At 31.7% G+C, this 13,479-nt stretch overlaps 1 protein-coding gene across 1 annotated transcript; it reads right to left on the reverse strand.

Annotated features, from left to right (window-relative positions):
* Positions 1 to 1,485: 1,485 nt before the first annotated feature.
* Positions 1,486 to 13,448, reverse strand: LOC129219610 (protein aveugle-like). Its single transcript, XM_054853879.1, has 6 exons — positions 13,352 to 13,448; positions 12,913 to 13,003; positions 11,053 to 11,221; positions 8,860 to 8,926; positions 1,599 to 1,678; positions 1,486 to 1,547 (listed from the first exon to the last, which is right to left on the reverse strand). Exons 2-6 carry the CDS (start codon positions 12,928 to 12,930, stop codon positions 1,486 to 1,488), a joined length of 396 nt encoding a protein of 131 aa, XP_054709854.1. The 5' UTR covers positions 12,931 to 13,003; positions 13,352 to 13,448.
* Between the last annotated feature and the right edge of the window lie 31 nt (positions 13,449 to 13,479).

Below are 13,479 nucleotides of genomic sequence, written 5' to 3' on the forward strand. Positions count from 1 at the left end.
TCAACCATAAAAACTTTTGCGAGAAGAAAAATAGCAATCAACAAAAGAAACAACATGATATATAAACTATGCATCTTATCTAAAACTACCTCCCAAAAAAAATTATACCTTTTTTTAAAAATGCATTAAAAATGACACAATATAAGAATTTTCAGCAAAATGCAAAAATAAGAGATGTCAGCAAAAATATTTGTTTGAAGCAATATTTTATGAATATAAAAGAATTCCCATGAAAAAATTCATATGCAATTACAACGTAACCGTTTATATTATATATTCTACAAAATAATATAAAAATAGATAAGTTAAAAATATAAAAAAGCAATTGTAGATCATCCAATAGATCTGCTCATAAAGAATCACCTGGAACAAAAAACTTTAAATATTAACAAAAGACAGGAAATAAAATATACTACATAGTAAATTTGTAACACAAAATCAGTGACATGTGTAAAATAGGGGCAAGTCTGAAAATAATTTCTTGAGGAGGCACTAGAAACTAAAAAATGGTGACCTCTGACCGATTGAAAATAGAGCTAAAGCTTAGAGTTAAATTCATAAGAGACAGGGTTTTTTTTTTCTGGAGGACTTTTAGAACCAATTAATCTACTTCAAAGTACAGAATAGTTAAGAATTAATTACTTAAAATAAAGACATGCATTTTAAAAATCATTTTAAGTCTATTAAATACTAAACTCTAAACACAACTTAATAATAATATACACTGCCATAAGAATACTAGGACTAGGTCAGAAAATAGACCACTTGAATCAACTTCAGAAAAAAATGTAGTGGAGATATCCTCAATAAATTCAGCAGTGTGGAAGAATAATGTGATAAGTAGCGAGACTGCTCTGAATTTGGAGGATTAAAAAGTCTGTTTATAATTGGTTCATAACAACCACTACGTACAAACATTTACCACTTTGAGGTCTATGTCCGAATATCACTCGGGTTGCTGTTTTTGGTGAAGTTAACTAAGCCTGAGATTCTCTTGAGGTCAAATTTTTACTCTCTTAGCTATAAAAGTACGAGTTCTATATTTTTTTCTAGCCGTTTTGGATACTTTCTACGAACCTTTTACTTAAAAAAATATATATATAGATGGCAGCACCAGGCAGAAATAACTACATGAAACGTGATAGAATAGGGGTTTAAATTTGAGTTTCTGCTTTGAAATGCACCATACAAAAGCAAATTTTATTAAATAATGTTAGTTACACAAGTTAAACCTATTTTCAGATATTTGTTCAAAACTTATGTAGGTTTTTAATTTAGTCTGGGTACACTTTTATGGTTATAAATGATATTTTCTTATGCAGACCTTTTTTTTTCGTTTCAAACATGCTTTTTTTCGACAATTTCTTACAAAAAATTGATTTTTATTTTATTCAAATAGTTCCTCTATTACGACAGAAAATATTGTGGAGTAGGCAATACAATAAAAATTACTAAAATACACATCTTCCAAGTATTTTTTAAAAATCATGCAAATCTATCAAAAAACCCCAGTCTGGAGGGAGATGTGAGGTCGAAATAGCTCAGACCTGAAAGTGTTAACATAATGCAAAAATTTACATCATGAATTTTTGTATTACCTTTTTTCTTCTGTAAATCTTTCAGCTCCAGTATATCGCTTTTGAGCTTCAACTTCAAAATTTCTGTACAAATAACCTCTCTAAAATGAAAAAAAAATAAAATTCATCACTAAATTACAAAATAAATCACACCCTCTGAAATATATTTCTAGTCCCTCCGAAAGAATTGTATATGAGTCATGTTAAAGCTCTCAAACATAAAATGTATATGACAATTGATTTTCTGAAAACGGACCTCTCACTCATAGGCCAGCTCATCATTTAATTATAGCCAATATGTTTTACACCATTTCTTGCTAAGAAATATTCGCAATACATCACCGAGAAAATTTGAACATACACATTAATTTTTATAGAATTAGATAAGGAAGCAAAAACAAAAAAAATAATAATTGGTAAAAGAGTTAGAAGCCCTTTGAATGATTTTTTCCAGCATTAGTCAACATAAAAATAAAATGAATTTAACAAAAAGACAAAAAAAAAAAAAAAAAAGAAGAGCTTAATGAAGAGTTCATCTATACTTCAGAGAATTTTAGCTAGCTTATGGAAGCATACATCAAAAACCAAACCTTAGCAACCTGCTCATTCTAACTGATTTGGTAGAGTTTGAATTAGATAAATTAGATTGAGGGTTCACAGCCTGGTGGGCAACCCCTAGGGAAAAGAATTTGAAGAGCAGTGAAAATGTTCAAAAACATAAAATGATAAAGTAAACCGAACTATAATTTGCTCAATGAAAATATTTTGAGATTATAGCGCTTTTAGAACCTTTTAGTGTTTCATCCACTTATTTCTGTGCAATTGGTTTTTTAACTTAAGCATGTACATAGTCAAATAATGAGCAAAAGTTATTATTTAAGGTAACCATGAGATATGTACTTTGTCACAGTTGCAATTATAATGGTCAAAAACGTAAGATTACTCAAACTAATTCATATTTAGTTCTTTGGCTTCAGTGTTCTAAAAATACTTCATGTTTTTTTAAAAAGTTATTATTTTATTGTTATTCCATGTTTAAAATTAAATTTCGTGCATAAACTGAACTTATCAATATTTTCATTTAATAACCAGTTTCAAATTCTGATTGTACTACTCATAATGATCACATATCATTAGGTGAACGCAGCAAGTAGGCAACTACAATTCAGTTTTTTGCACACTACTTTGAGGAAAATTCAACACAGTTCTTTCATAATTTTTGGGGGATGTGAACACTTGGTTTAAAAGTTTTTTAAGTAACATTTCTGAATTTTACTTAATCTTAAAAGTGTTTATGTCATCTTCCAAACAAAAATTTTCTACAAAAGTGAAAATTGAAGCATATTTGATTTTTTTGTACATTCGTGATATGTAATACCCAGGGTTCGAAAATATCATGATATTTTTGAAAATATCGAAAATACCCGATATTTTGATACATATCTGATATTTTCAATCAGCAAGAACTAAAGTCTTCAAAATAGTAAATGCATCCACAAATCACTCATTTTCTTATAGTATTATTACAATATGTAGACTTAAAATTAAGGTTTCTTTCATTATTTATACCTAATATCTCATTTTACATTTTTATCAATTTTAATGAGAGTTAATTTGGTATCAGCTGTTTATTCATTTTTCTTCTGTTAGCTACTTTTACACAGTTATATAATTCAGGAATAAAAATATGCATTAGTGGGAGCAAGGTCATAAAACATTTATTTATTTATTTATTTATTTATTTATTTATTTGACCAACGTTTAATATTTTGTTAGGCACTTTTAATTTGAATTAAAATTGTTACGTTACAAAAAACTAATGTAAAATACAAGTAAAAATGGAATATTATATTATTGTTATGTTAATGATGTATTAATACATCATAAAAATATAGCACATAACTTTTTGGTTATTCTTAATAACAAATAAACAATATTACCATGATTAACATAATTTTTATGTTGAAAATGCCGTAGTTTAAAAAAAAATCATAATATTTTCAAAATAAATATCAGATATATACAGGCCTGGATTTACATACAAGCTAAGCAAGCTATAGCTCAGGACCCCACTTTGTTAAGGACCCCCAGCTCTCGGAAATTAGCATGATTCGTTCCAAAAAGAAAGAAAAGTACTTGTAAAAAATTAATTTTCTACTGCTTGAAATCCTCGAAAATTTGAAAAAGTGTGGATACAAATCACAAATGGGAGGGAGTCGGGAAAAGGAATACCAATATGTACCTCAGCTCCTTGCAACATCCTGTACCAAAAATGTAAAAACCATGGTTCTCACATTTCTGAAACATATTACAAATTTTTGTGACTCACATGTTTCAGATCTTGTTATTTATATAATTCCGAATATTACATAAATAACAAGAATTAATAAGTTTAATATTACATTTCTGAATAAAACATATTAAATTTTTGTGACTCACATATTTCATATCTTGTTGTTTATATAATTCCGAATGAAGCATTTTGGAAATTCTTTTGTTAGTTTTATCTTACTTCTTCTGCATATTGTCAATCTGTTTAGCATGGAAAAAAATACACTACCTCTATTCCTTTTCGTTTTCTGCCCCACTTGCAAGTGAAGAAAAGTTGTAATGAGAAATCTATAGTTTATTTTTTCTTTTAAATTTAAAATAGCTATTTCTTACAAAGTTAGAACAGGACTGTAAAAATTTACGATCAAGTACTAAAATACCAGAGACTGGAAAGTACTAATGAAGTGTGTTAAATAATTTTAGTGGCTCTAGAGTCCTTGAAAATAATTATATAAGAGTTTGAAAATCCTAAGCAAAGTGGGCTCCAATTTTGTTATCAAGTGTATAAATTATGAATTATTCAAAAGGGCAGTATGTTACTCTCTTGTTACCTATTTTCTAAATCTGTACACCATTTCTTTTAAAGCATTTTTTACTATTGATCATTTTATATTTAATTCTTGTTATACTTGTCGGTGGGTTGGAGGTGTGATTAAAAACTAATTGTACCGAAAGTCAATGTGAGCAAGTAACAATGCATTACCTACAGGCCCGCACTAAGCCTGATCAGTGCCATCGTGTAAATGTCTTTTGAGCGCCTTTCCCCTTTGTGGGGTTTGGGGAAAGAATAGTCAACACCTGGTGTGAAGTTTTGTAGACAAATATAGTATGGGAAAATGTGTTTGGCATTTAATTTATTCAAAAAAAAAACAATGTAACTATTTAATTTATATTATAGTGTATGTTTTTACTTCATATCTCGAAGTTATTTTGAGTTCAGTAGCTATTCTGATATGCTATTGCATTTTGAAAAGAGAAACTATTTTAAGTATCAAAATTAATGCCGCCCTAAATATATCTCTAACTTCTAATTGATGAATAATTAATCAAAGTTTTATGTCTGTCCAAACATGACAACAAGGTAATTGAAGTATAATAATGTAGAGGATATTACACCTGAAAATCTACGACTGTAATCCTTTCGGTAAAACCAGTAATTCTAAAGTACGGAATCGAAAAAAAGGCAAAAATATCTAAAACAAAAATTGTTCAAAGGTCTTTTTTTAGTTTAATACACAAATAGTTGAATAAAAGGGAGCGGGATGGGGGGGGGGGAGAATTGTATAGTCATGATAAAGTCGTTACTTTTTGGAACTATAAAGTTAACTTATTTTATATATATAATATCATGAAACATTCGAATTACCAAGAATTGTTGAAAATCACAAAAATAAGAATTGCACTAATTATAATAGAACATATGTAAAAGAAGCAGTTGAAAATTTTGTATAATGAAATGAGAGTTTAAAAAAACTCCGCACACAGATGTTTCGGGGTCATGAAATCAAACCCCTTCTTCAGTGCATAAAAAGAGCTGTTGGAACAGCAAAGTTGGAAACTCGTCCATCCACAAGAACAAAATTTGGGAATAGCAAATTTCTTGCGTTTCATATGCTCGACCTTGTGCACTATAGACACACCGAAATAGCATTCACGGTTCCACATTGAAAAGAAAAATGCTAATGTGCATTTATTAGCATCATGTGTTTTCAGTGTAAAAGATTGAGCTTTCAAATAACATGTTTAAACAAAACAGTCAATAATTTTCCCTTTTAGATTAAATAGGTAGCGAGACGGATTACTTGTTTCAATGATCAGTATAATTTCACTGCCACCGTTTTAGATAAAACAAAAAGTTCAATTTAATTTTTTTGGTTAGAGATTTTTTTTCCCACTGAAGCATTTTTGATTGGTAGAGTTCGGCCTTTTTTTTTACTCTGGTGCCGTCGTGCGCCGCACAACCTCGCACATAAAAACGGCGCAGCCCTGATTGCCTATGCTCTTCCCGCAGCACACCTTCTCTCTGCCAAACTGCTGTCATTGATTTGTCAAACCAAAAACAAATTTTACTGTGTATTATCTTAATTTGCGAAAGTGTATCGAACTTTTAAAAAGTTTTTTTTGCCTATTTCTGTCATGATATTTTTGTAGTTCCAACTACATCTTTAAGATTTCAAAATGCAGAATTTTATACTTATTTTTAAAATTTGCTCCTACTTGCCACTTAAAAGGGGGTCGTGTGTCACTCTTTTGATACCATTCCCTCTCTTAAGGTCAGTCCAAAAAGAACATCAAAGACAACACATTAAAACACGATTAAAAAAGTAAAAATATTGCTGTATATATCAGAGGAAAGAGATAAACATGGTAGGGGAAAAATAATTTTAAAAAATGCGTTTTACACCACCAAGAGAAACCTTGTTCATACAAAAGGGACCCCATACCTGAAATAGCTCAGGGCCTCGTTAAATCTAAATCTGGCCCGGGATATATATCATGATATATATTGACTGATATACAGGTATATTGGCAAACCCTGGTAATACCATAAAAGAACTTGGATCATTTTTACCAGAGCAGAGTGGGAGAGAAATCACCAACTATGGCTCTGACTCCTGGAATTTTAGAGCCTTCCAACTCCGACTTCTTTATCCCAAAACCAACCTAGCGCTTACTCTAAAACTCCAACTTAATAGTCCTAGCTGAGTTGCCAACAAAATGACCGACTCTGACTCTTCGAATTTAAAATCTTCGACTCTTTTACCCCAAAATCAATCAGACTGACTCTGCAACCCTGGATTTTACACCACAAACTAAATGCAACAAAGTAGAACTGACTTGTCAAAAAAATTTCAATAAAGTAGTAGTTATCTGTGGCGGTATACAGTTCTTAAAAAGTGGATGGTTTCAAATTGTATTTTTTTGACAAAGACCTTTAGTTGCAAGATGGAGAATGATTATTTTCAGGTCTAGTTTAAGGGCGGATTCAGGGGAGGCTCAAAGAGTCAGCTGACCCTCCTGTGAGAAGAATTTCATTATGATTATTATTAAACTTCAATTCTTTAGATCCGAAAAAATAGTACATGGAATCAATGTCAACATTTTTTTTCTTTTGCTCGGTTCTGTAAGGTAGTTCTTTTTAGCACATCATAATTCAAAGAATTGACTGGTTTGTTTACTGGGGTATTGCTATTTTCATTTCTTTGTTCGTATTCAAAAGCAATTTTTTCTAATGAGCTTAACTATTTTTTCAGTTCTCCTTCCACCTCAAACAACATGTCGTACATGTCATATGTGCTTTTTTCTACTATTTATAGATGTAACCTCATATAATCAAAGCTTATAGCAACATGACCAGCCTATCTGCCTAAAGAAATGTGGCTTTTGATGAAAATTTGAGGGAATATGGTCCATGGCACAGGCTATGGCATTGAAAATTTAGGGGGTGGGGAGGGGGGTAATTTGAATGGGTTTTGATCACCTTTAAGGGGGAACTCCGTAGCATATGAGGCAGTACGCTCTCACCCTTGGAGTGCTGCATTTTTACGTAGGAAAAATAACGCTGTCCATTGAAACTTGACCCCCCTTACAAACATTTCTGGATCCGCCCCTGGTCTAGTTGCAGAACTTTTCTCAAAATACAAATTAAATGAAGAAAATAATAGAAATGAAAGAGTGTATTATTAGCAAGATTTTAGGCTTAGAACAGGAGCATAAAGTTGTTACTTTTTAGTAGAGACGTACCGAGTAGCATTTCGGCCGAGTAGCCGAGTACCGAGTACTCGGCCTTTTACTACTCGGCCGAGTACCGAGTTACCGAGTAACTCGGCCTTTCACTACTCGGCCGAGTTTCCCAGTACCAATTATGTTGAAAGAAGGACCACCGACACACACCGATGAATTTTGAACTTATTGAAATAGTAGTATAGACCTCCTTGTCCATATAATAGTTTTTAAACTAAATTCCTGCTGAAATTTAACTACAAAATTTTGCAAAAATAATATTTTTTAAATTAAAAATGAATAAATAAAAGGTATGACTTATCAAGTTGGAATTAAAACAAATTATACAAATTTATTCAGTATAGGTCTAGTTCGCTAAACATAAATAATTTTTAAAAGCAAAAAAACAAATGTGCAGGAACACTGCAGACACGTTTTTCTGTGTTACAAGGATCGTCTTTTCAGTGCATAACATGCGAACTAAAGAATGTAAAGGCATACGACAAAAAATTCGACTTTTGCCAGATGCCTCTAAATCAACGAGCTCACATTTTGTGCATTGAGAAAAAAATTCCTCGTAACACCAAAACACGTGTCTGCAGTGATCCTGCACTGTGCTTCTAACGTTGTTTTATTTCCTTTTATTTTTAAAGCTAAGGTATTTTTATATATCTTATAACTAATTTTAGTTTGTAGCAAAAATTCCATATTTGCACATTTTTTAACAAAAATTTTTTATTAACTTTCGAGACATTCGAACCAAGATTTATTCCATTGAAGATTTCAAACTTCATTATTCTCAAAATTTAAATTTGAATTGTAAATGGTTGCAGAAAATTATATATGCTTGAGCTTTTTTGTAAATTTTAATATATTCAATTTTTTGCAACTACTCGGTATTGGCCAAGTACCGAGTACTTGGCATATTGGCCGAGTACCGAGTAGTTACCGAGTACTCGGTACGTCTCTACTTTTTAGTGAATATTTAAAAGCTTCAGGCAAATTTTAAGACTATGGCCATTAAGCAAAATTTGAAATAATTGTGAATTGTGTCTCAATTTTGTGATCAAATAACACATTCACGAGATCAGTGCTAGTGCATGTGCTAAGGGGATCATTAAAATCAGTTGGGCAATGGACAGTATTTCAGCTAAATTTTTTAATACTATTAAAATACGATGAGTATATCAAATGAGGTCTAAACATCTCCTATAAAACTCAAATGTACCTGTGAGCTTTTTCTTTGATTCCCATTCTTTCCAAGGTTGCATCATTCATTCTTAACAAAGATCGACCTAGTGAATAAAAACAAAAAGAAATATATGAAACATTCCAATAATATAATTTTGCTAAACATTTCTCACAAAAAATTTGTAACTACATTTCTTGAAAAAACTCAACAGTCACTCGCAACAATGCATAAGGTATCAAGAATAATCTTGCACTATAGATTTTGATTAACATCGCAGCATATAACAAGTACTTTTAGGTGTAGTAAAATAGTTCTTATAACAAACACTCACTCATTAGTGTTTTCATTAGTCTATAATTGAGCTGTTGATGGCAAAAGTGGCATAAATAAAACAAAATTTTGAGTAATTAAATGGTCCAACAGCCATTTTTGCACAAAACGTATGCTTTCCTGTTTTACGATTACTGTCTCTGGGCAAACGGTTGCAACTGGACCAACACCACTTTTGTGTGAAATGAGGTTAAAGCTAATTTCAGATAATATAAATATAATCTATAAAAGAAGGACTTGAGCCAATTTTGCTCTCAATGGCTCAAAAACTAGAAAGTTAATACAAAGCAAGCTTAAAACATTTCTTGAAATCTTCAACTGATGATGCAAACGGCTTAGGAAACGAGCATCCTTTCCGAGTTTTTAGGGAGCCCAAAAATGGCTTACAAATTCCAATAGAGTGTATAGAGTAGCTGGGGTAAAATGGGGAGCTTCCCAGAGCGTCCTTATCTAAACCTTTAATTCATACATGAAACCAGTTTTTGATTATGGTGCTGAACTCCTTATCACTGCTTCTGATAGTGCTCTAGATAAACTAGACATTGCACAAAACGAGGCATTAAGACTCATTACTGGTGCAGCAAAACCAACCCTTATTGCTGCTATGAAATTGCAAACTGCGAATTATTGTTTGTCCAATAGACGGATCTACAGTGCTAGATCCCTAGGTGAGAGGTTGCTCAAAAAAGAGGGTTTTTGGAACAGCTACATCCCTCCTCAGATCAGGCTCAAAACACAACACCCTTTCTTATTTGAGTTTCATGAACTTGCTACGGATCTTGATGTCTCGAGCTTCAGACAGCCCAATTTTAGACGGTCTATTTTTCCTGGTACTTTAAATCACGCTACTGCTAATTTGGACTTGGTGCAGCCTCTACATAAACATTCTTCTTCACAGGCGGAGTTAAGGGCTTCCGCCCTGGCTACTATTCATGAAAGGTATCCGTTTCAAGATTGGCTTCACGTATATACTGATGGATCTGCCACAGCCACCTCAGGTAGGGCTGGTGCTTTTTTCAAATTTTTCAGCCTAAAGGAATCTTTTAGTATCTGGTCATATAACTTTGACAGTGAAGTTTTTGAAATTTATATGTCCCTTAGAGCTGTAAACTATAACCTTTTCCCAACAGAGACTAAGTTTGAATATAAACTCATTATAAGTTCACTTTTTGATTCCAGTAAAGACGTCGAGCTTCAATGGATCCCAAGTCACTGCGGCATCCAGGGCAACGAGCAAACTGACATCTTGGCTGAAGAGGCTTCAACATTAAATCCATCTTGTCTCAAGATCCCTCTTTGAAATGCCAAGCGACATCTTGGGAGCAATATCAGGCTCAAAAGAATTTCCTCTCTCCGTGACATTGCCAGTGGAAAATCTTGGGGGTGCCTTCTTGAAGACCAAACAAGACTGCAACTTTCCCCCATCCCTCGAGTTGAAGGGGTTGCATCTTTTTGTGTCATTACTGGTCCCAACTACTTACAAGTCCATCTTTTTAAAATCAGACTGGCCAATTCTCCACTGCGCCCACTATGTGAAGGGACTATGCAAATGACAGGGGAGCATCTTTTTGATTTCTCCGTTCTTCTTGACGTGCTCAAGGATGTCATCTTCAAAAAACTTTTCCTCTCTGCTACTACATCATTGTTGTTTTGGACTGCAAGGCGCCTTATGTCCAAGAGGACATTGTCGGGGGTAATTTAAAAAAAAAAAAATCCATTAAATCATTTTCTTTGAATCCGTAAGTTATGTTCGTAAAAGAAATTATTAAGAAACCGCGTTACCAGTGTCCTAAAATTGTGTTTAAAAACAGTTATCAGAGCTTAAAGTGAGTGATACATCCACTTACATCAAATTAAAATATTCTAAAATAATAAATTATTTCTAAAGATATAACATACCTGTAATATCATTTTCTAAAAACAAACTTGCATAAAGTGTATGATATTCTTCACAATGTCGGCGTAACCATTTTAAAACTTCAGCATTAGTCCAGAAAAAAACCAACTTTGGACGAGCATTTGTGTTTGAAGAACTATCGGTTTCTTTTCCGGAACTAGAAGAGGATACCTAAAGATTCAGAAAATGGTTTTATTTTGTAATACAAAAGTATGAAAACAATAGTTTAAAAATCTAATATTAAGATTTGTCTTTGAGTATATACACTCAACATACAACACAACAACATACGAACCAGAGACCCGCCGGTTATGAGTTCGCCGTCTTGACCGATCTAGACCTCATGGCTTTGGAAGTTATATGTGCACTATAGTTTTGCTCTCAGTGAGGGCAGTACTGTGAGGGGAAATGCTCCTGTCAATCGTAGTCATTACTGTCGTTATATCTCATGCTTAAAATTTTGTTTCTTCATAGTGTATACCGTATAATTAAAATAAACAAAAAAAGGTTTTTCACTAAAAATTGTAGACAATATTGAGGAAGTGGGAGTATGTACTTGTATGTTTATGGCCCACATTCAACATAAAATTATTTGCTTGTTCCAATTTTAATGAATACTAACTAACCATTTTAAACTTTTATTTACTGCAAAGATAATTTTTATTTTCCACTGTACTAAAAAATTGTTTCAAGTATAATCAAAAAGTTAAGTTTGTTTAAATACATTATCAGAGATAATTTTACCTGGTTGGAGGAGAGATAAAACCAAAAACTTGCATAGGTGACACCAGTGAAACACCGGTTTTATATTAATACAAGTTTTTGTATTATATTGCTTTCTCAGTATTCCAGGTTTTAAAATAATTTATTGGTAATTTTTTCATGCAAAAAAAAAAGCCCTTTACTAACATTTACTTCTTATGTTTGGCATTTTTAACTAGCAACAATTTTTATACACTAGTATATTATATACTTTATACACTAATATATTATATTTTCATATACTTTCTGTCCAAAACTTGCCGAAGTTTGATTTTGATTACAAAAATACATTTAAAAAAATTCATCAAAGTTTTATAGTTTTCGATTTCAGACACTAGAATACATTTTTGGAGTTTTAGAATTCTAAAATGATGTGCAGTAAAAATCTCAAGCATAATTTTAATTTAAAAGGCTGCTCGACTGTAGAAAAAAAGAGAGATATATGAAAGAGTTACTATAATTATAGAATAGAAAGTAATTATAAATAGCTAAAATTAAACTTAATGACTATTAATTCCTTTAATTTTCCAACATTGTAAGAAGATTGATCATTTATCTAGTATTCTTTCGAACAAACAGAGCGAATAAAATAGATATATTTATTTAACTGTCACTTACTTTACTTAGTCTCATTCTAAATATTTTCCCCCTTGGAGCATGTGGTATAAAAATACCAGTTTTGTAGCATTTTGTATACCAAGTTTATTTCTAAGTTTAGAATGGATCAATACAAAACTAGAGAAGATCCTCTCAATAAATGCTGAACAGCATGGGCTTGAATGTTAACGCACCATGAGTTGTACAAATTTGACAGAAATATTGGGTTTTCTTTGAGCTTTCCAACCTTATTGTTGCAGAAACATTCTGAACCAAGAACTAATTTTCTGGATATGATGCAGATTCACCTTAAAATGCTATCTTTTTTTTTTTTTTTTTTTTTGTGTGTTAAAAGTAGTTTATATTTCATTGTTATCTATATAATTCTGCTGGAACGAACTCTCTTAAGAGCTGCATCTTTTGATGAAAGACATTCATTTTCGACAAAAGAGATATTTTTTCACTTCTAGATTTACAAAAGAACAATGGTATAATACACTTACACTGTTTTTATTTGTCATTTTGAGTTCCTTTTACTTCGTTCCTTCAGCTGAAGTAAAGTTCCAGAAAGTTATCCGATCCTAAGTCATTATTCTGAAACGCAAAATAATGCAGAATATTAATCCATCTTTAACAGTAACAGTGTAAACAAAACATTGGAAATTGTAAGTTAAAAAGAATAAACAAAAAAAGTTTCACAGCAACGTTTCGCACAAATTACTACAAATCATTAAATATCATGACAACAAGTAACAAATTTCTACAAATCATTTTAAAAGTCTTTTTGTATAAGTAATATCTGGCTTCGGTGAGAGAGGGTATGCGTTTAATCTCTCATAACAGTATAAGAAAATTAATTGCAACATTGTACTAAAAGAAATTACAAAACGAAAATTAAAATGAACATGAAAACAGTTTTATATCTTTTACAAATGTTATTACCTTCTTTTGAACTCGTAGGGAATTGGCTTTAATATGAACCAAAATTCAACATTTTAAGAAAAGAAAACCGGAAATATCGTACAGGAAATAAACAAAAACTTGACGCTTGTTTGAAGAGAGTTGAGTAG

This window comes from Uloborus diversus, chromosome 1 (genome assembly GCF_026930045.1).
Source record: "Uloborus diversus isolate 005 chromosome 1, Udiv.v.3.1, whole genome shotgun sequence".
Taxonomy (NCBI): Eukaryota; Metazoa; Arthropoda; class Arachnida; order Araneae; family Uloboridae; genus Uloborus; species Uloborus diversus.